The following is a 25,781-nucleotide window of genomic DNA, read 5'->3' as shown; positions in this document are numbered from 1 at the left end:
TATGGGACTGACGGAAAGGTCTGTCACCGCCCCGTTCTGCATGCTGCAGCGAAGTGTACCTCTCTTGTGGGGGAAAAACAGATTACTTCCTACTCGCGAGCGCCCCCTCTGGTGGAGAAACGTTTTTTTCAGGAATACAAACTTTTTCAGAACACCGGTAGATGGCAGCCATTACAGACGAGCATGTTTGTTGTTGTTCCAGGAGCGGCCCGGTCACATACTAATGTCATTAGTTCGTTATAATTATTACTAAGGTGCAGGACTACTTTTTTCCTCCTTTTTTTCACGTCATGCCGCCTGCCTGGATCTGTTATTATCTCGCTTTAAAGCACGGAGGAGTGTCAGAGGTAAGCTCGTTTCAAATGATTTTTATGATGCGGTCTCATTTCCGGACTCAGGCATTTTGTGAATGAAGCCGATATTTCAGTTAAAATACATAATTAAAAATATTTATCCGAGTATAATTCTACCCCCAACTTTATGGATGATTTTATGGATTAAATTTTACATATTATACTTGAATAAATATGGTATGTATATTCTGGATGTCTGACAGTGAAGTTTGTTTTGTCCCCTTTCACCAAATCTATTTTTTGACATCAGCACCATTTAAAAACAGCCTACAGCGAAAATAAACCATCAAGTCAATAATAGAGGAACGAAAACTAAAGTGTCCGAGAAGGTCAACATAAAAATGTAAGCAAGTGTGAAAGCTCAAGGCCACATGTGTATCCCTCGAGACCTTCAAGTTCCTGTTTTCACAACATGCAATATTATCAGGAAATGTGGCACTGAGGCCAAAAGAGGAAACCTGATTGAAGATAGCAGCGAAAGATTACTCGACTGCCGGAGAGAACGTCTCCGTCAGCTGCTGCGATGATTTAAACCGCAGACACAACATGTGTCAGTTTTAATGATTACCAAAACCTCCTCAGGACAGGTGCAGAGGCTCAGACACACCAACATTTGTTTTTTTTTTTTACTAAAGAACTGAAAAAAAGCGTCAGTTCTGCATCAGCTCTTCCTCATAGACGCAAAAAGAAAGAGAGTTGTTTTCAGCGTTAAAACACATCACTTCATCAAGAAAGTGTTTGGCACCGACACAATGCTGACCCGTCTAAAGAAAGGTAAGCTTCCACGGCAGGTCAAGCAAGTCCYAGCAGAACAATGCTCCAAAACACATTTTAACAAAACAACCACCTGGAACAGAAGAAGGAAATAAACTCTTTGCTGTGGAGTGCCAAACARCACCTCATGATCTAAATCCTCTTTACAAACTTGAATAAAGCCTAAAATACCCTGGGTCAGAGCAGACAAAGAAACCAACAGCTACCGAAGGTGGAAGTTTTTTTTTTTTTCCATAAGAATTGTTCCATAGATTTCATGTTTTTTTTAACCTAAATGTAAAATAAGTCTAAAAATAAGAGTATACTTTCTTGCAACAAACATAATTTCACCATTTTTTAGCATTTCATTGCCAAAATGAAAAGTTTATTTTGGTTTCTCAAAATTCTCAATGTTTTTCCCCCCTAACAGGAGGTCCAATCCAACATCACAGGCTGATGATAAAGGGACAATAACAAAACATTTCCAGGCGCAAACTGCTTTCATGAAGCCCAAATATGACGGCAACAAAAACAGCCAGTAACTGAGCCTAGAAGCAGGCGCAGGTCGCTTCCACGTCCCTGAGAAGTCACCAGAGTCACCTTCGCTGCATGAAACCAGGAAACGCGTGATGAGAGGAATGTTTTTCTCTATTCTCTGCCCTGTTTACTGTTTTTTTATTTTTATTTCGAATTGACGGTGTTCGTCAAACAGCCGGGGACACAATAATCAGGAGACGCCAAAAAAACATTGAGTCACGCAGTTTACAGGAAGTTGTTCAAAGGTGATGTTTGTTGTGTGATTAATTATCAGGAAGGCTACAGGTTTGATAACACAGCTAAGTGTTTATGGATACAGTGAAGGTCATCAGAGGCTAAAGCTGCTGTCAGCCGACCACCTGCAGGTTCTGTTTTGTCATTTTAATAAAAAGTCTGAAGAAAGTCCCATCTGCTCAACAGTTAGTTATGTTACGATAAAACGTCAGATGGTGCGTCAAACCTTACCTGCCATCGATGGAGCGGGTTTTCTTTGACCGGAGCTGTCCAGCGTTCCCTCGTAAGCCACCGTGACGTCGTACACGGCGTCCAGGTCGTCCTTCATGATCTCCATGGCTATATGGAAAGCCTTCACTCTGGGTGTCAGAGTGTGCTTCAGAACAGCCAGTCCTGTGAATAATAGATCAAACACATGTAAATGCTACGCAATTAGAAAGCATCCTAGTACAATGTCAGAATGACAAATCACAAAAGCAGAAATCTCCTGATAAATCACATTAAAATAAAGAATTCTATTTGGCAGTTTGTGTTACTGTGTCAGCCTTTAGTCAGGGAGGCTCAGCTCACTAATACCTCACCAACATGTCATCTCTCTCAAGCGATTTATTTGGATTAAAAAGGGGTGACATTTAGAGTCCAAAGTTGAGCTTAATCCCTGCAGAATGACCAAACATTACGCCAGACTGCACTCTGTCATATATTTGCAAATTCAAGAAATGCAATCAGCAGCAAACTTCAAACACTATAAATACAAAAACACAATTTAACTACCTCCTGCAGAAGGAAAAACTATGGAGGACATCACTTTTTTCTAGCCTCGTTAGTAAGCACTGAAATGTCTTTAATTTCTCCAGAGGCTGAGTGACAGACTGATCAATAAATTGATAGATCAGTAAAGTAAAAAAAAAAAAAAGAGAATCGTTTAATTACCTGCTTAGTTACTTTTTATACATCAGAGCTGCAGAAACTGTATTATTTATTAGGCAGCTTTGATTGAAGGCAACATAATCCTGGCATCAAACCATTATTTCAACTTACATAATATTAACGTAGTCAATACCTCTCCCAATTGAATAAAAGGTTGGAAAAAATGAATTACAGTGCATATTACGCTGTAAAATATTTTAAGGCTTTGTTCACTGTACAGTTTTTAACTAACCTAACATTTCCAATTTGGTGTTAAAACTTTGTTTATTTCAACTATTAAATGCAAACTTCAGGTTTATAAATTTGCATGCAGGTGATGCTGAAGTTGCGCAACACGTCTTAGTCAGCTGTTTTTCAGATGTGAGTGTCGTACTGAATCAGTATGCAGCAGCAGCAGAACAGAGGACCGTTATCCTGCGTCTACCTTCTTTTGCAGCAAACGCCTGACTGTTAGCGATAACGTTCTTCAGCTCTGGATTGTACCGGGTTCCTTCTGGGAAGATGACGAGGTACATCTGCGGTGGAGAAAAACAAAACAAAACAAAAAAAAAAGCATTAAAAACCTCTGAGTTGGAGCTCATCACTGGGCAAAAAAGGAGTTTTCTCACTTCTACATAGAAAGAAACGTTTTATGCTGAACTGAAACTGTATAAAAAGGGAAGAACTTCTGATATAAATACTGATGTGCCTGAGCTGAAAAATAAAATTTACTCATTAAGTCTTTTCTTTTTCGTACCTTAATGTATTAACAAGAAGCAATGCATATCATTTTTCTCTGGCATGCAAACACCTTTTTATTTAATCCGCACAATATTAAAAGAATAAACATCTGTTCACTACAAACTCATAGTTTTAAATGTCACATACAAAAACTTCTACTTGTTGCTTAAAAACACTTTAATTTCTAAAACATTTATTGTTGCTATGATAATGGACAATAAAACATGCTGTCTGCCTCACACCGTTTATAAGAACAGACATTCATTGACACTTACAGGCGCTCCACATCGAGTCTGACTGAGCAGCTTCTTCCTCATGGCCTTCTCATTAAACTTTGCGCTTCTTCTCACAAAGATTCCCCCGTGCTAAAATTAAAAATAAAAAAACGTTAAARGAGAACAGCTGAGCAGTGACTTCAAGCTATTGCCATTTTGAAAAGAACACCTTCATACTCACACAGTTGCATTACCTGAGAGAAATACCACCCGTAAAGTGGGAGCCACTTGAGTCCGTCTTTCAGGACGTACCGGACGTGACCGATGGCGCTCTGCCTGATGGCGAGCATGTCAGCGATGATCCAATCAGCTGCAAGGAAAGCAGAGGTTAGGCATTTTTTTAAACTTGGCCGTGTTTCGCTTTTAAAACTACAAGCTTAAACGTGTTGTACCTGTACATTGGTGGTTCGACATGTAGATCACATTCTCCTTTTTCTTTGGTATATCTCCATATATGATAATCTACAGAGGAAAAGCACAACAACTGTAAATGAATCACAAAACTGTCGTACACATGGATAAATTTGTTGGTTTCCTCTACAAGCAGATTCATGTTCCTGTGACCACAACTGTCAATATTAATAAAATGTATATAAAAAGTGTATAGGGCTGTAGACAACCTTTTGGGATGTGGATGCAAGAGGAAATGCGGCCCCAGGATGATCAGACAGGTAGTGTGAATGGTAGAAAGAAAAACAATTTAAACCATTCAAGTTTAACTCAAAATTAAGAGCATGCTTTCTCAAATTTCTGGGATAGATGAGACAAAACTGTAGCGTTCTGACTTCAGTCATATCAGTTGTGTTTATTACTGTGAAAGGGTACCCAACACATTATCTGTCTGTATCTACTATCTAGTTGAAACATTATTTGCTTTTCTGCATATTCCGATTGAGTCGAGACTTTTTTTTATTCAGCATGAACCACATTCTATTTTAATAAACACAAAGAGTTCAAGGTAAATTTTAAACAAATCTTATAACTTCGCTTTCAGTTAAGGGGTTCTTGCATCCACCCAAGGTTTTATTAAACAAAAGGTTTTCAAACTGCATCACTTTCACGGTTTGAGCACACACCCTAACGGACAAGCTGTACAAGGTGTGACAGCAAGGCAACAAAAATGCAGTCACTCTTGCCACATAACTTGTTCTTCGAGACAGTGTTGGCCAACCGAAATGTGATGCTTTGATCTAAAGATTAGAAAATGACACAAATGTATGGGTTTGGGATGTTTTGCAGGGGTGTGTGGGTGAGAAACACTGCTGGTTTGAGGTGCAGAAAGAGGCCTGCGAAGACATGTCTGTAAAAATGCATGGAAACTAAGATGTAAACGTTCAGCTCAGTCTTTACAAATAATAACTCACCTCAACTCCTGTGTAGTTCTCAAAGAAGAACAGGACCATGCTCTGGTAGATACAGTACAGTCGGTCGTCTATCTTGTGGTAAAGTCTTTCTGGTAAAACCATTGAGATCAATCTCCAAACCCCCCAAGATAGAAGATAAGCTGGGGCTGTTCCCAGCATGATTGTGGCTGGAAACAAGTACCGCAGCGAGTATGTGTGCACAAACAGAGACAGCAGCATGGTTGCACCTCTTCTACACCCGACCAAAAATAAAGTTACAGAAGACCCTATCTACGCCACAGCACACCTGGCCTACTTTCAACACCCCTGCCCCAAAAGGTCAGCATAAGTGACAGAAAGCTGCTGCAAGAGAGCAAAATTTAACCTTGTGAGCGAAAATGCTGTTCAAAAAGTCAGCTTGAGTTGCCAAACATGTACATAAACTTAACTCATCTGGTTAATATTAACATTWTTTTAACAAACCGGAAAACGACCTCACGAACTCCCAACAACACACGCCCAGTGCACAAGTTTATGAAAAAAGAAGCGTTAGCCGACAATTTAGCGTGCTTATAAAACAAGACTAAAAAGTTTTGTCTTTATCTATAAACTCACTTTTCTGATGCGGAAACGACAACAAAGTTTACCTCAGAAGTCAACCGCATGGCTAAAAGAGGGGAAAAAAAACTGTACAATTTGTTTCCTGCCCCGAGTTCATTTATCCGGCACCTAGCTTCTAGCAGCGAATGTCACACACGCACGCCTACCTACGTAACGACACGTTTTAGCAACGCGGAAGCTGATTGGTCGAAAGACGTCATGCGAGCCAGCCAATGGGCGTGAGCGCAGCGTTTGAGCTCTGTGCAATAAATATTAAAGAACCACGTGGTTTTTAACCTTACAGCTTTTTACCCAGCTTTCTTCCACAGTTCGACTTATATATATAAAAATAGAGCTTTAAACCCTAAAACAAGAAGGTCCCCCACACAGGTTAATGTTTTAGTAGTATGTAAGCAKGTATTTTATTAAAGTAGTACCACTTGGAGTATATGCTGTGAATTACTCAGCTTTACACCAAATTTTAGCACAATATCTCAGAAGCTGATTGAATTCTATACTATYCACCAAGGTAGATGTGTGTAAAGTTTAGTAAACAGCATTGTTAATTTTCCAAAGCTGAATTTTAGTATTATAGCAAATGTTTCTTCTTCCAATCTCTGAKGTTTTAACACTTTAAACTGGTTATTTGTTGCCCAATCATCCTGGTGTATAAGCAAAACTTTTGGCAGATTCCTCCCTTTTGTTTCTAAGGGTTTTTTTTGTTTTTTTTTTTTTGTCTCAGAAGAGTTTAAGGTGACCCCTGGTCCTTGGGTTGAGGAGCCCTTCAGATTAGATGTACCACCATGTCTAGAAAAAAATGTAAACACTGCAGGTTATCTTGACAAAAAAAAGCAGGGAACTCGTGTTCGAGGTCCTTCAGACTGACACGTGTGCGGTCGCAATATGATTGGCACATCCTTAATACTATTTTTTTATGACGCACGTTTTGGGTCTCAAACTTTAAAACCCATTTCATCAACAGAAACAAGTCATTTTGCTTTTAAAAAACTGATTTTCTATTAGATGTTTGAGATGTAAAACCTGTGAACTGTCACAAAAAATGCCTAAGATAAAGCTACATTTAAAACAGCATTTATTATAAAATGACAAAATTATCATATAAAACCACAGACTTTACTGATCATCGAAGTCATATTCTGGCTCAGAAACTATTTCTAAAATCTCATTATTAAAAATACAAAACTGTCACAGTAGTGGTTGCCATCTCATGTAAACACATACAAATAATAAATGGCCAAGATGTAGCATTTCATGCTTCATCCTAATACATACCACTGAATAGTTAATGAGAATCTTGAGCAGTAGCTGAATGTTATTGGAAAACCTTTAACAAAATGTCTGAAACAAAAGAGATTTATACAAATCTCTGAGGACATTTGATAAACCAGTAAAGAGAAACACTTCTTGGTTAAAGTGAACGCCGAAGCCCAGCACAAAACTGATAATACTGAACTTTACAGACAGAATAAACACCACTCGTTACTCCAAGTTGTAGTCATTATATGGCCGTATCTTCAGATTGGTGATGCTATCTGAAATGAAAAAAAAAAAGAAGGTTAGTGACAAGTTAAAAAAAATGTCGGCTTTTATCACAGCAGAATCAGTCTTACCCAGAATCCACTGCTCCGACAGCATCCTGCATCCCTCTGGTCTCCTGCCGTTGTACTTCCCTATGCAGACGCCTGCCTGCCGCACGGTTTTACAAATTGTTCCTCCGCACAGCTCGATCAGCTCCATCAGACTCTGAGCGGGTGGCTGGGAGAGCTGTGATACGAACATGGCTGGCTGTGTTTGGAACAGGTCCTGCTGGTGCTCTCCTGCAGACAGGTGCCTCTGAAGACGACAGATCTGCGCCAGATAATAACAGTTAACCTCTGTACTAGAAGCATGTGAGAAAGGCTAAACTAGAGTAAGCATTCTGGGTTTTTTTATCGTTGTAAATAAAGTGATAACTTGGCATAAAAATTTAAAACAACAGAAAGAAACACCATCTCTTTCTGATCACATCCCTCTTGTCTAATTATTCAGCAACAACCATGTCAAATTTTAACACAATATCTGTAAAACTGACTGAGCTACAGACATTTTGTGTTATTCTATTTATTTATTTTTTAAGTTAACTGGCTTGGCGGCCATATTGAATTTGTGTGGCTTGAAAAAGTCATCAGTTGTAGAGGTAAACATCCAATGAATATTTCCTGAAAGTTTTATTAAGGCTGATCCAGTGTTTCATGAGATATTTTGCTGGTAGACAAAGTTGACTCCATGTTGTTAATTTTGTCCAATCTGATAACACTCAGAATATGAGTTGAGGGTCATTCTCAGCTACTACCACACAAAATTCTAGGTTAATATATGTAAAACTGACTGAGTGATAACCAATTTTGTGTTGTTTTTTAAAGTCCGTGGCAGCCATCTTGAATTAAGCTGACTTTAAGTTCCTCACTTGTAGATGTTCATATAGATTTCAAAGGTAGAAATAATGTTTATGGTGGGTGGAGCGAAGCTGTTTATCATGTTTTTAAACACTTAACTCATCAGAAAAAAAAACAGAATTTATTGTTTTTTTATTGTCACTTTATTTTGACTGTTGGCGTCGGAAAAAGCCCAGGTGTTGTTGTTTATTTTAAAAGCCTTGAGATATTCCAGTGCATCAGTAAATCATGACGGTCCGCCAGCACACACGATCCCATGAGTGTGAAGTCGAGGAAAATAAACCTTTTATAATGCTGACGCGTGGCATATTTGCAGCTGTGTTTTACCAACTGTGACGTATAAAAGCGTGTGCAGTGCAAAAGGTCTGTGGTAAAAGTTTAAATGCTCCCAATCTACCAGTGCAACAAAACCAGTTTGAGACGGTCCAGTCAAGACAGGAAGACATAAATTACAACATCTATGCTAGCTGTAAAGAGTCAAACTGATGGTTTTTATCATGCAATTCAGTAAATTATTCACATATCAATTATCCAATATTATACAAAATTAAACTAATTTATAAAGATTGTTAAGAAACCACTCCATGTAGTTCCACTGCTTCAAGATTTAACATTGTTCTTATTATAATAAATAGGCTATAAATTATTCTGCCTCACCATAATGAAAATTATCATAATAAACAATAGAAAAACTAACAGGATCAAAGAGGGTGTTTTATTTAAATTCAACACATTTACATTGCATTAAATTATTTTTTGTTGATGAATAGTGAATAATTTAAGTTCAGTTTTCAAAACTCCTTTAAATCCCAGAGTAGCAATTGGGATAAATTAAGTTCCTGCTTAATGAATTTGTCACGACATCTACATTTCTGACACTTTTGAGCCTTTTTATTTCTGAAGTACTGTTTGTGGCCTGTAGGTGGCTGCTACAGCACAGACTTAATCTGGCTTTGTCCCTCACTGCTGAAAACACAAAACAAAACAAACAAAAAAAGTCTCACCAACACCTGAAAAGCGAAACAAGTGTTATTGAATGAAAGCTTAAGCTCTCTGTAAGACTTACACTGTATTCAGAGAAAGGTCAGCTGGTAAATTGAAGGAGAAACTTCTTTATTTCAAGTCAAATATCAGAAATAAGCTTAYAGGATTTTAGTCTTTGTCAGTGTCCAGACAGATTTCTCTTTCTGCTAACAGGTGAAAGACTGATCAGAACTGTGAAGGTCATGCATCACCACTTCAAACAGGAACAGGAGTATATGTGTATGATTTAATATTGGAGGAAAAACAAAATAGGGCAACATCAAGGACAGATAATTGTGCCATGCTTCAAACAACAGAACCAAAGAGACTTTAGAAGTGACCTAACCTTTATGAAAGTATAAACCAGTCTTTGTGCAAATATTCATGCTACTAATGGGACAACAATTAGGTTAATTAAAGACATTTTCTCAGCAAATACTCAGTGACATTTACTTGCTGCGTTGTGTTAAATGGCGGTTTAGATTTGCATAAATTTCATTTCATATCTGGCTTCCTGCTAAACTCAAAATACATTTGCCAAAACTAAATTCTCCCTTCCCATTTTAATTTGGCTCCGTATAATATCTTGCATATTAAAGTTCCTGGCTAATACAAACTCACTGTATAAAATCATTCTGTAATAAAACTTATTAATAAGTGCAGGATCATACGAACAATGCCGATTAAGTTACTCTGCAGTGTTTTAGTGGCGCCACTGGTGTTGCTCTTGGTGTTCATGTAGCTGTTCCTTTGACCCGTAACCCCCCCCACCCCCAGCACTCCTAAACAACAGTGGTTTCCCCTCAAATGGACAATGTGCCCCATCAAGCCACAGAAAGTGCTTGGAAACAGCTCAAGCGAAAGGAACTAAAAAGCCTGAAGCTTTGACAAGCCAAAAGACTCAACAAATGCCAGTTTGATCAAGTGAGCTTTGAATTAAAGAAATAAACTTGCCACATTCACAGAGGCCCCCCCTATTCGACCAAAACGATCTGCTGCGAACAATCCTAGTTTTTGTTTTACTTTTAGCTACTCCCAGCAAGCAAACTCCCACAACATATTTGGTAACTGTTTTACACCAGATGACGCAKCCTGGGCTGCAGCCATAACGAGACCGCAGCACAGACCATCAAGGTACGGCGGCCCCCCAGCAACTTTAGTTTCAGTCACTGTGTTTAATTACAGCAGCAGCTGGATTCATGATTCAAAATGCTTTTATGTTGCGTTGAACTTCCAATTACTGACAGCAATAAGTAGTGGAAGAAGTAAATTAGTATTCTTCTCACATGATGATTATTTCTTTAATTAGAATTTGAACCCTTTAGGGTGTCATATAATGTGGTTTTCAGGCTGCCTGCATTAATCAGGTTGTAAACACAGGATTCGGGTATTTGCTTCACTTGCAGAACTGATGACATCTTGCAGTTGCAGAGATAAATATTTGTTAAGTGGGATCTTAAAGTGCCTGTGACATCAAATTTTTATAATAAATATGAATGCACATTGATAACATAGTGTAAAAAAGATTTCATGCCGCTGAGATGAACAGTTGTTGAGATATTCACGTGTGAAGAAACAGGAAGTGATGTCAAAGGGGAATGTCTGAATGTAAACAGAGCGTTGCTAAAATGGCAAACAAACAGCACAGACTGTAGAGAAGAATCTAATGTTTCTTTAGATTATTTTAATCACTATCATAAGGAGATGAGAAAGAGTCATAGTTCAAATAATATTGTTTCAATAAACAAAAACCAGAGTTTTCTTTCTCAAAGAGTTCCCCTTTGATGTCACTTCCTGTTTCACTTTAGCTGAGCAAAATTCAAAAGAAAATATGCCAATTATGTGACATAATACATCAAATCATGTATATTATGCCAAGTTCCTTAAATATAAACGTATTTTCTTTGACTTTTTGTATTTCATGGATTTCATGTCACAGGCGCTTTTAACAACTCTGATCATTTTCACTATAACTTTAAAATTTGCCTTCAGTTTCCAATATTTTCTACTCAAACCCATCCCTGACTCTGGCTCTTCATCTGTTTAATGATCCACAGTGTTCATTAAGTAGTTGCTATTTGTGTCTTTTTTCTGTACGCTGACAAGAAGCAAGTCCACAGTGTGTTTTCAAAAAGCTTTTGTGTGCTAAAAGTAGATGCTGGTTGTGCCCAAATAAAGCACAGTGGCAGCACTGTGAGCTGCTCAAACCAAAATATTTTCAGTACTGATAACAATGCGATGAAACACATGATTAATTTCTGAGTGACGCTACAGATCTGTGTAGTATCCGCACAGATATTGCTACATAAACGCCTCTTTGACCATCTCAACAAACCTGCGCTTAACTCATTGTAATGTACTGTTTTATTTTTGACTTGTTTCTGCCAGGATCAACTAATTTATTATTCATGTGGAAAAAGGCCCGTCATTACTCCAACAGACCAATCAATACGTCTGCTGCCGCACTTTTACAGTAACATTAATCTTGCTGGGCGCAGCGAGTCAGACAGCCAGAGGAAGCAGGCAGACAGTTTGTGCAGCCGCGCAACCATGCAAGAATAAATTTAAGTTGACATTCCCTTATAGTGAAATGCTGCATGGGCTTGACAGGTCGGCAGATGTTACACATGCTCCGAACATGAGGAAACTGTCTGGTGTGTGGTATGCATGGGATGTGGCTCAGTGATAAATTAAATGAATGAATGGGCCCTTGAGGTGGTGTCTGCTTAAATGAATAACTGGCGCTCTTTCTCATCTCCCTCAGTGCTTTCAGATGCCACTGAAATATAAAAAGTGGCGCACGTAAAATGCTCTGATTGAATCGGCCCGAACACCTTGAAAAAGTCTGAGGTTTTGAAATGACGTTAAGCCCTTCCGCTTTGGTAATGTGCCTTAAATATGTTTCCTTTCCTCCTTACAGTAAGGATTACATCACCTTGCTTCCTACAATTCTGCCGAGAGCCAATCTAAAGCAAACTCGTCAAATAATGATTCGTGTCGCTGCTGACACAGAAAAGTGGTTATATTGAGATAATTTTTTGACAAACACAATAAAAAACTCTTTCCGTGGAAAAAAAAGTTACAAATTTTAACAGAGATATTTTACCTTTATGGAACCAGAGATCTAAAGATCTATGATTTTATATGTAGTTTTGTATCTGTCAAATAAATTCTAAAAAACGGTTATAAATTTGCAATAGTAGATGTAATTTCTTATGGTGATAAAGCAGGAAATATGAGGAAATAGATGCTTTATCCTCTTGAATTTCCCATTCAAACCTCTCGTGTTTGTTGTACGTCAGGAACTCATTTTCAATGAATGGGGATGAACGCCGTGACCATCAAAGAGTGTACAGAACGTGGACAGCGGCATCCTGAGTAGCTGTTCCACCGGGGCAGAAAACAACACGTGGGTGTTGTAAAGGATGTAGTGGAGGATGTGTAGTTTGTGCGCCTTCTCTTGTGTGTTGCTTGGTGTGTACTGAAAGGAATCTCCACTTCACATCTCTTCACAGTGACTGGCCACAATGAGTGCAGGGAGGGGAGTGGTTTAACCTCACTGTTAGCAAGTTTAAACCACTTTAGCAAGTGGCTGGGGCGCTGATGAAAGGCAAGCACATGCTGTCTGGCACCACTAACTAAAGGGACAAGCTACCATAAATTCCTGATGGTGTTCTCTCCACCTACTAATGAGAAATATTAAAAGGAAGCTGCAGAATCTCAGCGGAGTTATTTACACTTGGATGCTGTTGGGAACCAACATCTAACCCTTAAGAGAAGACTTAAAAAAAACCAGACCTTAGAAAATCAATTTCTATCATCTTTAGAGTAAAAAGAAAAACTCTGAAGATGCTGAATGTGGATTTACTCATTTTAAGCTTCTGCCTTGGTCTGGGAACACGACACAGTGCTGTTGGACAGAGACAATATCAGATCCAGAATGGCCCGTGCAGCTACACATTTCTGCTGCCAGAGCAAGAGAACTGCCAAAACCAGAACAACTACTACTATCCAGATCAGAGGGATGGACCCACAGACAACGAGTCGATTCAGAGGCTGGAGCAACTTGAGATAAACATGGAGAACAACACACAGTGGCTGCTAAAGGTAAACCTGTCTCTCATCTTAGAATGATCTTTTACTACTTGTAGGATGGAATTTAAAAAAAACTCTTAAAAATGACAGATTTTTTTCTTTGAGACTAAGAGTGCTTATAAATAAAAACCCTAAAAACTGTTACTAAACTTCTCTTTAACTAATTTCAAACAGATTTCCTCTARATTATATTCAAAGTGTTGAATATACTGAAAAACAGAGCAAACATTCATTCAATGAACAGATTTTCATTCTTGAACCTCTGCCTTCTTAAAATGCTGAGGTTAGTGAGGTTTGATCTGTTATTAGCAAGTCATAAAGCTGATCAGCAAAACATTTCAATTAATCAAAACTTATTTTTTGTCAAAACTTGTAGTTACAACAGAAGAGCAGAACATAAAAAACAGCACCATTAACCAAGCTAACAGACATTAACAGATGGTGGATGATTTGAGAGATTATTTGTTAGTCAGCCCAAATGAATATTACAGGTTTGACTCTTGAAAAACACTTAATGTGGGTGTCGACATGTACATTCTTGTGTTTTTTTAGTAATTGCTTTTCTGTTTAAAAAAAAGTGAGCTGGTTCTTTCCTTGCCCCCTTCTTAGAATGTGATCAGAACTAAAAAAAAAAAAAGAAAACCTTAGCCAAACAAGTTTAAAACATCTTATATTCTAATCATAACATAAAACTAGTTTTAATCCCTTTTACAGCAAAAAAAAGTCAGACAGCTCAAAAAGATGCTGCTTCAAACATCAAAGCCACCTCTAACAGCACCACTTACTGACTGGTTACACATTGCTAACACAAAGATTATACTACTTACTTAAATTTAGCTACCATCATGTTTTAGGCTTTCATATCCAATTGAGAATGTAAAAACTCTGGGTACTAATCCAAGTTGTGCAAAAAAAATCACAATGAAAATGTGACAACTGTCATTGGGGGAAATAAACATGCACATCCTAAAACCCTTGTGCAGGTACTGGGGGGGGGGGGGGGGGGGGGAGATAAGAGAGAAGCTAAATTTGCACAGTACTATGCTGCAAACATTAATTTTCATATGCCACATAACACTTTTTGTTACATTAAAGCAATGTTTTGTGCTGTGACAGAAATAGTTATGCTTAAATGAACATAACTTTGCCATAAGGCAAGCTGAGCATGACTGATGGCACCCGAGTGTTACACAGACTGTCACTCTTCATTACATCCAACATCGAGCTTCATCATGGCAATGACAAARGAGAAGAATCAGCTTTTATAAAGGTTTATTATTAGAGCAAAGCTGTCTCGACAACCATGACAAATGAGAAGAATGTGAGATGATAAAGCTTCTGTGTTCACAGATAAAATAAGGAAGTTTTATTTTAAACACGAATTAAAAGTTAAACTACTATACTCTTAAGGTTTTCCAGTTGGCTATTAAAAACTAAATGTTCTGTTGGGTAAAAATCTACCCACTTCACATGGTTGAGTGTTTCAGCTCCACAAGACCCCGAAGAGCAACAAGCTTGTAAAAAAAAGCACTAACTGATGAATGATTGACCCATTAGAGTTAACCTAGTCAAAGAAGGTTATTAACCTCTTTTACATGAGTGGACTGTTGGATGAGAACCAATGAATGGGTAAGAGAGGCATACATGACGTCAAACTGCTGCCGCACACATATTTAGCTTCAACAGAAAACAGCTTTCCAGTGATTTCAAGGAAAATGCTTAATGCTGAGAAAAAATGTTCTATTTCATTTTAAGCCCATCACAAGTTAGTCGTTTTGTTTCTAAAATGACTGTGTGCATCAGCAGCTGATGACAGCGGTAAAAGAAGGAAAAAATAAAAGAAAACGAAGAGAAAATCAGTCTGTCATGAATGAGGAACTCCGTCTTTCCTCGCTGACGCTTTTCAGGCACTGGGAGTAAACAACTGATTAAATCACAGACTGTCAATCGGACATCCTGCCAACAATTCAAATGATACCGTTCCACACATCAGTCTAACCAAAACACAAAGAATCCAGACAAACAGACAAGATTAATAAATGATTGCTTGGTTGGGTGTGTTATAAATAGTCACTGTGTTTCCAGTTGAACTACTGACAGAGGAGTTAAAAAGAAGCGACTGTGTCAACTCGGTGGAGATTACAAAGGCATTCGATTGACGCTGGTTCCCAGTTGCACACCAGTCTGGCTGTAATGAAGGATGTAACTCCTCACTCAACACTTCCATCCTGTTTACAAGTCGTGTGACCTGATTGCCACTCAGGAACACCACGCAGGAAATAACTTAATGATTACTTTGAGTCTAAATTTGGTCATTTTTGAAAGGTAGACAGGGACAAATCTCAACGAGTACACACAATGACAACTTTAAATGCTTTACATGGATTTGGTACAACTAACTAATGGGTCGTGATTTAATGAGAGGAAAACATAAGCTTTAGTATAAAAAATATTTAAACAACTTAGAAGTTTCAGTCTAACAAAGTTTTTAAGTATTGCAAAAAAACGATCACCTTGTCAAGGGCCAATTAAAATGGCCCATCATATTGCTAAATAACATAATTATCCTTTTTTTGCCAGAGAAATTAAATTTCATTTTGCCAAACAAAGACTCGAAACCTATTTTCCATCAACATTTACCCTCAAAGTGTGGAAAAACTCAGCGGTAAATAAAAACTTATTTAAAACTGAAAAGATTTTCAATCCAAGGACACTTTGTCAGCTCTCAGTTAGATGGCAAACAAGAAAAAAGGTTTGACTGAATTAAACAACCTCAGAAAGTCGAATGCAGAAATATAATAACCTTAGATATAATGAGGTGTTTTTGAACTTGACCTCTTGATTCGATTTTTTCTCTCACCCACAACAAATGGAGCAGAGCAGGGACTTATTTTGACATAAATATAGTTCTTGGACATGTCTAGCCGTCAATAAATACTGTTCAAAAAACATGAGTGCAGAACAAAACCTTTGGCTGACTATATTCAGTCGATAAACCTTCTAGGTTAACTGTTGCTCTTTTGTGTTGCAGTTGGAGAACTACATCCAGGACAGCATGAAGCAGGAGATTATCCAGTTCCAACAGGCTGCTGTTCAGAACCACACAGCTACAATGATTGAAATTGGGACGAACCTGCTGAGTCAAACCGCTGAGCAAACAAGAAAGCTCACCAACGTGGAGGCGCAGGTGAGGCTGCACGATATCAAGAAAACCTGCGATGTGCGATAACAGTGCTTAATATTGCGATGACGATTTGACTTGCGATAAATCAAAAAATATAAATATACAGCGTTGGATGTTTTTCTGCTCTGGGTTCAGAGCAAAAAAACAACTAATACATAATTTCCATTACAACTTGATGGAGTGATTACGATTTGATGTTGTTTCTCTGGTCCATTTTGTTTATCAGACTGATGCTGACAAACAACATAAATGCAAACATTAGAGCCAATCATATATTGCAATTTATGCATATTTTGCGATATGCATATTGCACTGGCTGTTATCGCGATAACGATAATTTTGCGATATATTGAGCAGCCCTACTGGACATTCGAATTTATTTTCCTGAAACATAACAAAACCACATCAAACCACAGCACATACGATTGTTCAGCCTTCCTGCTATGTGCATGCAAAGATTGATGCTTTGCTGAGAAACTGTGATGAGTAATGATGCTTCAGAATAATAATAATTTAAAAAAAAAAGCAGTGGGGGGAAAAAACAGGCATGATGGCGTCAGTTTATTATTGTGGCTACACGTCAATGACCCTATGAGAGCCAACTGTACAGCATTTCCTGTTATTAACACACTCGTATTCCCAGAGAAACGGTCTATCAGTTTGTCACAATCAGACATCCGTCTGTTCAAAGACATCAACAGCTCCAATAGAGACTCACAGCTTGGATCATGTAAACAACCTGCGTTTTGCTGAGTTCAGTTCCTCCGAACTGGGAAACCAGCGGCAAGGTCAACAACCCCAGAGTTTAGTTCAATACATCGGTCTCTGAAAATATGCGGGTTTTTAGTAATTTCCCCTCGTTCAGGTATGTCTGGGGTATTAAAGCACGGTTGTCCTTTCCTGTGCTGTTTTTTTCCACTTTGCAAATGGTTATTTGTGCAAACTGGGCTTGTGTGTTCAACATGACCCAATCATATGAGGCATATTTTTCAAAGTGTTGTGGCTTTTATAGTTTTTACAACACTTTACTAAATTCATTTATATTGTATRCACAGTAGATCAGTTCTTCATAATAATATACATTGAACTAGTTAAATTTGTGTGTGCGATGACTGGCTTTTTTTAATTGAAAGCAGTCTAAACTCATTATTAAATTAATTTTCACATTATAATCAGAGACAGTGAAAGTCTTTTGTTTCTGATGGACAAATAAGCCATAGAATGAGTTTGGGACACAGACTGAATTATTTGTTTCACCTTTTTGTTTTGTTTTAGGTAATTCATCATTCAACACGACTTGAGCGTAAACTTCTAGAAAACTCCTTGTCAACCAACAAGTTAGAAAAACAACTCATTGTCCAAACAAATGAGATCAATAAGCTGAATGATAAAAACAGGTGAGAACACCTAATCCAAGTCCAAAAAAATTTTTTCCCCTTAAATCATTGAGTGCACCATTGGAACAACCAAGAAACGGATGAACTTGTCTTCTTCATCCTATAGTCTTATGGAGAAAAAAGTGCAGCAGATGGAGGAGCAGAGGCAAGAGGAGCTGAAAACACTTCAAGAAGAGAAGGAGCAGCTCCAGTCTTTAATACTGAGGCAGACAGCGATCATCGGAGAACTGGAGCAGCAGCTGCTGAAAGTCTCCTCCAACAACTCAGTTTTACACCATCAACAGCAGGAGCTGCTGGACACCGTGAACGACCTCATATACACACTGTCTGCTGGCTCTGCTCAAGGTGGGTCAAACATCAGATGTGTCAATATGTGTTATTGTTGTTCATTATATAGACTGGAAGAAAGGAAGCAGTTTGTGCTTTGGGTGTTTTATCCTGCAGAAAAGCAGATCAGTGGTTAAGCTGGTCACAGGTTGGAGTTTGCATGTTTTCCCATGTAACCAAAAACATGCATGTTAAATACTAATTACAGCTACTAAGTTTTAATCAAATACTGGAGAATAACATGATATCAGTCTTCTTGTTTTATGAATAAAAAAACACTTTTTAAAACAATAAAAGCAGACTGTTCACTGATGCTGGACTTCTTAAATAAGCTGAAAAATATTTCCACGTCAACACAACAGAAATAACAGCTCCCTTTTAAATAACATAATTACATATAATTGTGCCAAAAGCTCAACTCTAAATGCATCACATGCTGAAAAGACACATGATTGTAAAGCACTTCAAATATAAAATGATTATTACGGGGCTGCGATGTGGAACAACCTTCTCCTGTCAATCAAGTGTGTCTCAKCTGAACTTTCAAAAAACAGCTCAAGACGTTTCTTTTCCTTGACTTTTAATTGCATTTAATAGTCTTGACATTTTAGGTAATTTGTCTTTACTTGTAACTTTTATAACTTGGTTCTAAACGGTTACGTTTCAGCCTGTTTTCTGTTTTTCATTCAAATGTTTTTAAATATTGTTTTAGTAATTGGTGACTTTGGTTGTTTTAAAGGAATTTACAATTAGAGCTTGTTGAATATCTTCTGCAGAGACCAAACCTGTTATGATGCAGGACACTCCAACTACATTTAATGACTGCGCCGCTGTCTACAAGGCAGGAAACACCCAGAGTGGAGTCTACACTCTCACAGTACCCAACACTACCACAGAAGTTAAGGTAAAGTAGTATCAGTTTTTAGCTTTAGGCATTAAGTTACTTAAAAACTTAGCCGTGATTGGATTGTTATTAGACATTCTGCATATARTTGTGAGTGCGCCCTGAGAAAAATGACATAAAAGTGCATATATACATACAGTCCARGCCAAACTGTTCTTATTTACACAACTTTATAAATGAAACCCTTGATGCTACTGYAATAAAGGTGGACTTTTTAAATGCACTGTTTGAGGGTGAATAGATAAATAAAACGTTCTTAGATTTTAAATAAAAATGTGGAAGCTTGAGTTAAAACTTCATTCCTGAATTTTTTTCTGGAAAAAAATAAAATAAAAAAGAAATAAAAAAATGTATGGCACTGTCACATTATAACTATGCTCCAAGTCCTTATTTTGGCTTCATTTTTGAAGTATTAATCAAACAAGTCTCATTTTCTTTTGTCTGAAGGCTTTCTGTGACATGGAGACAGAAGGGGGTGGCTGGACCGTAGTCCAAAAACGCTTTGAGGGCCGTGTTGACTTTCATCGTACGTGGCAGGAGTACAAAAAGGTAGAGGCAATCAAGAAGAAATTCCATCCTTTGAAAAAAAATAACCCAGGCTACGGTTTTCACCACAAATGCACACACCAAGTGGCCAGTTTTGGTTTGAGACTGTGTTTTTGGGACTAGGTGATCCTGCACAACCATTCGAGGTGATTCCATAACAAGATCCAAAAAAAGACGAAATGTGCTGTTGATGAAAATCTTAGCACGAGTTCTCCATGTTATAAAGCTATTTTCAACCATTCGCTAAACAGAACCAGTGTCAGTATTTTTGTTAGCACATCTGAATCTGAAAGCAGGAAGATAAATAAATCCTCACTAGCCAATGCCAAATGGGCCTCACAAATGGGCCAGAACCATGCTGACAAGTCAGGTCTCAAGTGTACTCAAACAGACATAATTGTATTTTCAAGTCTTTTATAATTACAGTAAAAGCTGAAWTGATCAATTTATGATATACTTGTGACACGGTTGATTTCTGACTCTGTCCTGATGAAACATTTAATTTGTTTAGGGGAATTAATATTCTAGATATAACCAGTCAGACGGCTTTAGCTGGTGTGCTTTTTTGTTAARGGGGAAAAGCAACCACAACACTCTTTGGCAGGGGTTTCACAGGGTTTAATTACATGTCTTTTGTGTCTTTTCAGGGGTTTGGAGAACCTTCAGGTGAATTCTGGCTGGGAAATGAGTTTGTCTCCATACTGACTAATCAAAAGACGTACAAACTAAGGATCCAGCTGAGCGACTGGGAAGGAAACTCTGCATACTCACAATATGATCAGTTCTCCCTTGATAATGAAGCACAAAATTACAAGTATGTTCCTTTGGCAGCCGCAAATAAATATCCCTGTGGCAATACATGTGTCAGATACAAAGTGGCAAGTAATGAATGCTTTATTTAATTTCAGCTTTAGGCAAAAATAATCAAAGCTCATGAAGCTCAACTTAACATGAGAAAGAAGTCAGTCTGTAAATGATGCTTTTCTTTCAGAGCTTTTGATGTCTCCTATCTGAGCTGTTGACAATTTTCAGCCAAGCAACATTATTTAAAAAAACAGCTTAAAAGCTTGTAATTTTCAATTATTCAAATTCTTTGGAAAATATATGTTTCTCAAATAAATAAAAACCAATTATGACAAGTTATTTCAAGTATCTTCCCAAAGTATCAATTAAAATCTCAGTATGAAAAAAACTCACCCATGAATAGAAATACTGAGCAGTTTTTCTGATTGTTGGTTCTTGGCATACAGGCCCACTGACATTTTGAGACTGGTTTAACTGGCATCAGCCCAAAGAAAATCCAGCGAAGCTTGTCAATATTTGGAAAATAGGAAATAAATCAAATATCTTGGTCATCTTACACTCAGCTTGAGAGACTTCATGTCTAAAAAAAATACTTAGGTTGGTGGTCAAAAACTAAAAGGAAACTTAAAAATAGATAAATATTTTGACACAAACTAGAAATGGCACATTATAATTTAAAATGAACAAACCAAAATTTTCTAAAAACAGAAGAAATACACAAAAAATGTGCAAAACTATGTTCAAAATTACAAGAAATYATTCAGGTCTATGATATAAATGCCCAATTWAAAAAATTAGCAAGTAAAACTTATAGTAAAATACTTGTATAAGTGAAATGCCTTTTGAGGAACAGCAATCACAGATTTCCTCCTCCTGTTCCTTCATTTTTCCTTTTCCATTCTACAGGATACACCTTAAAGGCTACAGTGGAACGGCAGGCAAAATAAGCAGCATTGGGCAGCCAGGAAGTAGTTTCAGTACAAAGGATGCAGACAATGACAAATGTGTTTGCAAATGCTCACAACTGACAACAGGAGGTAAGAAATCTCCTGCTTTTTAGTAGCTTACYCTTTTGAACAATTCTGATGGTACAAAACATGTAATTTTTGTTAATTTAGTGATTGTTCTGAAGAAAAAGCTTGGCACTTGCCCAAAACATTTTCAAGGACGTTTTAAGGACTGCTGTACTTAAGTCAAAAGAGCACAATTAGCTGCGACTTAATCACTGATCAGCTCATTGGGGAATTCAGCACTGACAATAGCTGACATTAATAGCCTGGGAACAGAGCTTTTCCCTCTCYTGTAGCTAAAAAGCCCTCCACGATTCCCTTGAAAGTAACTTTACTGCCGGGCGTTTGTCTCTATCTGAACTGGGGTRGGCCAAGTTTGCGTCAAAGAGATAAAAAACTAAAAGCACCATCCCTTTTTTTCCCATGGGGGGTGGGGGGTGTCTTTCGTAAATTCTAATGTTGTGATGCGAAAAAATGGGGTTTTGTGTAAAATTAGAAGGAACATTGATTTGTTTTGTAGTTTAGATTTCAGACCGAGCTAAAGGGTTTCACCTTGGTCAAAAAAGTTTCCATCAAAAGTGAGCGACCAAGTTTTTATGACAATATCTTTACAAAGAATATATTTTGATGTTTCAGGCTGGTGGTTTGATGCCTGTGGTCCATCCAACCTGAATGGGATTTACTATCAAAATGGACAAAACTCCAATCGCTTCAATGGAATCAAATGGTACTACTGGAAAGGCTCGGGCTACTCACTGAAGTCGACTGCAATGATGATCAGATCGACAGATTTCTCAGGCTCACTTTGACACAACTCTTTGATTAAACTAAGAGAAAAGTAAATTCCGCTTAACAAGCACAATTACCAAAAAACAAAACTTCTTGGTGGAGCCAAAGCAGCCTCATGCATTTTTTTTATACAGCTGTTTGTATTTATGTATTTAATTATTTGAAACAAAAAGGCATAGAGACACTTTAGGCACAGTGATGTAATTCTGTTAACCTAACAGATTATAAAAGGTAAAATTTAATAACTTAATGTCCAATCATCCATTTTCTATATCTGCTTTTCTCTAAAATATTTGAAGCACATAACAAATAGCAGTTGATGTTATTTTATAGATAGATGATGGTACAAGATAATGAACTGGTAGCCATAAATAAATATGGGTGAGAGTTTGTTTGACAAATGTTTTAAGTGTAAATGCCACAAAAATGTTTCATTTAAGGACCTTTGTTTCATTCTTTAGAATGGATGTAAATTTGTTTAAGTTAAAAAGGATATCTGTGCAATTCTGAGCTACTTAAAGTCAATTCTGAGGATTTATATTAACATATTCTTTCACGTTTTTGTTTCTGGTTATAGATTGTTAGGCTTGAATGATTTAGGAGTGTTTCTGTTTCTGAAGCTGAATATCATCAACCGCAAGGCAAAGCGCTCACAGTACATAATTTATAGTCTTAATTCTCAACATTTTAGACACTTCATTAGCATTTTCTTCTACTGTAAACAATAAACTTTCATGTGCTCAAAATCTGTACTCGTTTCTTTTTTGGGGGTTAATTATTTTGTTAAAGAAACTAAGGTGAAATATTTTGTTTTGGTTATCACACGTTTTTTTTATTTTACCGTTATTTATCCAGGCAAATCTCATAGAGATAGCAGATCTCTTTTTCAAGGGTGGCCTGGGCCTGAAGGCAGCCTATTGTACATGTTTTTGTGTTGTTGGGTAAACCGGAGTGCCCAGGGAAAACCCATGCAAGCACGAGGAGAACATGCAAACTGCACACAGACAGACCCCAGGTCTGAACCGGGGATCAAACCCAGGACCTTCTTGCTGTGAGGAGTCGAGCTAACCACTGATCTATGCATGTGTCAATACATTTTGGGTGAGAACAAAGAATATTCCTAGTGCTATTTGATTAGCACTTAGCTATAGCACTTACCTGTGCTGCAGGAAAAGGGTCTGAAAGTTCAAATGGTTCCTCTGGAATCCACTGCCTTTGCTCCAAACACCAGAGAATCTGCTCAAGAACACAAAAATCAAATAAAAGGACATGGTATTTGACATGTTTAATAAATCTCTTCTCACTTTAATATGCGTGAAAACATGCACAACATCTATACCCATTCAAAGGACAGAATCCAGCAGCCACGTGCTATGCCCAGCAGGATGTTGAGAGTCCGTCTGTGTCCCCCAGACACTACGTGAGTCGTGCTCTCACACACTCGGTCGACAATTGAAAAACCACCCAGTGCTTTCACCACCTGAACCACAGTGTGCTGCTTCCTACAAAAGATGGACAAGATTAAAAATCAAAAACACCACCCAACACAAAATGCAAAGTTCACTCCACCAATTTGCTCAGTAATGTAGTGGAATGATTGCATATGACATTTAAAATGATTATCTTATGACAAACACACTGAACTGACAGAACTTACTCAGTAGGCATGCTTGTCATGACTAGTGTTCTCATTGCCTGAAACAAAAACAATGGTATACAAATTATCAGAACTAAAAAAATTATTAAATATCACTTCATATGAGCAGTTCATAATACTGTATAACATAAACATGTTAATATTTGATTTCAGCATTGTATTTGTCAAACCATCACAGCCTGTTGCACAATTAAAATACAGCATTTTGTCACAGTCTTTACAATAGATGGCAGTAAATCATAAAAGGAGCCAGATCACTGTATTTATAAAAACACACTTGTTTCTTGGCCTGGCTTTTTTTGTGTGCGTGTGTGTGAGTGTGTGAGTGTGTGTGTAGAAATCCATTTATCCCTCCATTTTGTTTTACCCACTTTTCCTTTCCTAGTCACAGGAAAGCTGGCTACTACATCTAGCGGTCATTGTGCTAGCGGCGCTGGTACACCCTGGACAGGTGGTACAGGAATCAACAAAAACATTTTTATTTCTTTAAAACTACACTTCGGTGACACTAAACCAACATGGCACAAACTAATGCATAAAAATCATGCTAGAGAACTGAAGGATTTATATGCTTTTTATTTTGATCTTTTATGCATAATGATACAGTCCTCACAACTTATTATTAAAGCTTTTAATGAGCTTCAAGTTATAAAAAAAAAACAATAATCAGTATGAATACAAAGCAGCCTGAACCATTACAACTGTAAATCTGTACCCTGCTGATTGCAGCTCATTCAACCACATACTTTGGCTCTCACACAGAAAGCTGTCATCAACACAAACACCTCAGCGACAGTTGCAAACAGGACCATCAAGCCCTTTCCGGCCAACACTCTGATATCTGGTCTACCAGCTGGAAGTCAGAGGTTAAAGCCTGTTAAGCACAAACAGTCCACAAGTTACACCTATGCCTGTCGAACGTCACATTATTCCCAACTTGATAACATTAGTGCTGCCCTGTTGCTTCTTCTTGATTGTTCAACCTCCCTTTTTCCTCCAAGGAAAATCAATTTGATGTTTTAGTTTGCAAATGAGCCAAAGAATAGATAGTTGCTGTCTAAACTCCATGGTTATAAAAAAAAAAAGGCGACATGAGTCTGATAAGGTTGGAATCTTTTCAATCAAATCCAGAAACACAAAATACACAAACAGCTGTTCCTCAAAAGTGACTTTGGATTATCTCACAGCCTGAACATGTTCTGGCAGCTGCACAAGGGACTGAGCTGCATATAATGAGTCTGTGACAAGAAGCTGGTGTGAAATGTGGCACGGCCTTTGAGGACAAACACAAATGAAGGAAATTCTTCACAGTATGACTGGGTCTCCTTTGTGGCTACCAGTACGTGCACATGCACACACACAAAAAAAGAGACTCTTTAGACGATAAAAGAAATGTTAATCTTTAACGTCTGTAAGCCATGAAGTGAGTTWAGATCCAAATAGCAGTTAGCAAAATGTATTTTTATAACATTTTGATGAATACTTGACACTGAGAGATTCAAAGAGCACAGTAACACGCATAATACCGTATATCAAAGATTCAGATCCCAAGGTGMTCCTTGGGCAGAGATGTTACACAATCCCTCCAGAGAGTTCTGAGTCTACCAGAGTCCTCTCTCAGTGGGACATGCCTTGAAAACCTCCAGGAGGTGTCTTAATTAGATACACAAACTAACTCAGCAGACTCCTTTCAATGAGGAGCAGCAGCTCTACTCTGATGGTCTCCCTGGTTAATGAAGCTCCTCACTTTATCTCTAAGGCTGAGCCCAGCCAATCTATGAAGGAAACCCATTTCAGCCACTGGTACTCAGGACGTTATTTCAAACATGATCCATACTTCACAC

The 25,781-nt window shown here is 37.8% G+C and overlaps 3 protein-coding genes across 5 annotated transcripts in view; 1 reads left to right on the top strand and 2 right to left on the bottom strand.

Annotated features, from left to right (window-relative positions):
- Positions 1–5,900, bottom strand: part of agpat5 (1-acylglycerol-3-phosphate O-acyltransferase 5 (lysophosphatidic acid acyltransferase, epsilon)) — a 9,794-nt gene extending 3,894 nt beyond the window's left edge. The window contains exons 1-7 of one of the 2 annotated variants that reach the window (XM_014014436.1): positions 5,761–5,900; positions 5,167–5,255; positions 4,195–4,264; positions 3,997–4,112; positions 3,803–3,892; positions 3,232–3,322; positions 2,109–2,270 (exon numbers count right to left, since the gene is read on the bottom strand). In XM_014014436.1, the coding sequence (XP_013869890.1) occupies positions 2,109–2,270; positions 3,232–3,322; positions 3,803–3,892; positions 3,997–4,112; positions 4,195–4,264; positions 5,167–5,205 (568 nt within the window). In that variant the 5' untranslated portion in view covers positions 5,206–5,255; positions 5,761–5,900. Of the gene's footprint in view, positions 1–2,108; positions 2,271–3,231; positions 3,323–3,802; positions 3,893–3,996; positions 4,113–4,194; positions 4,265–5,166 lie in introns of both variants that reach the window. The other variant, XM_014014355.1, reaches the window with a different exon arrangement.
- A 921-nt stretch (positions 5,901–6,821) lies between these two features.
- Positions 6,822–25,781, bottom strand: part of mcph1 (microcephalin 1) — a 28,150-nt gene continuing 9,190 nt past the window's right edge. Inside the window, exons 11-15 of one of the 2 annotated variants that reach the window (XM_014013798.1) lie at positions 23,938–23,975; positions 23,620–23,782; positions 23,439–23,516; positions 7,377–7,614; positions 6,822–7,298 (exon numbers count right to left, since the gene is read on the bottom strand). In XM_014013798.1, the coding sequence (XP_013869252.1) occupies positions 7,246–7,298; positions 7,377–7,614; positions 23,439–23,516; positions 23,620–23,782; positions 23,938–23,975 (570 nt within the window). In that variant the 3' untranslated portion in view covers positions 6,822–7,245. The remainder of the gene's footprint in view (positions 7,299–7,376; positions 7,615–23,438; positions 23,517–23,619; positions 23,783–23,937; positions 23,976–25,781) is intronic. The other variant, XR_001310658.1, reaches the window with a different exon arrangement.
- Positions 12,363–23,024, top strand: angpt2a (angiopoietin 2a). The gene is made up of 9 exons (XM_014013942.1): positions 12,363–13,331; positions 16,351–16,506; positions 17,779–17,900; positions 18,007–18,245; positions 19,004–19,131; positions 19,579–19,680; positions 20,325–20,491; positions 21,388–21,518; positions 22,128–23,024. Exons 1-9 carry the CDS (start codon positions 13,074–13,076, stop codon positions 22,298–22,300), a joined length of 1,476 nt encoding a protein of 491 aa, XP_013869396.1. The 5' UTR covers positions 12,363–13,073; the 3' UTR covers positions 22,301–23,024.

This window comes from Austrofundulus limnaeus, unplaced genomic scaffold, assembly GCF_001266775.1.
Source record: "Austrofundulus limnaeus strain Quisiro unplaced genomic scaffold, Austrofundulus_limnaeus-1.0 Scaffold0, whole genome shotgun sequence".
NCBI lineage: Eukaryota > Metazoa > Chordata > Actinopteri > Cyprinodontiformes > Rivulidae > Austrofundulus > Austrofundulus limnaeus.
Note: the sequence above shows the minus strand (reverse complement) of the source record. Positions and strands in the feature narration are given on the sequence as shown.

Bases quoted from the DNA above. Each gene is read 5' to 3' on its own strand.
- angpt2a (XM_014013942.1), top strand. From the start codon at position 13,074: ATGCTGAATGTGGATTTACTCATTTTAAGCTTCTGCCTTGGTCTGGGA. The intron at 19,681-20,324 runs GTAGAGGCAATC...GTGTCTTTTCAG, and splicing joins CGTGGCAGGAGTACAAAAAG to GGGTTTGGAGAACCTTCAGG. The intron at 20,492-21,387 runs GTATGTTCCTTT...TCCATTCTACAG, and splicing joins AATGAAGCACAAAATTACAA to GATACACCTTAAAGGCTACA.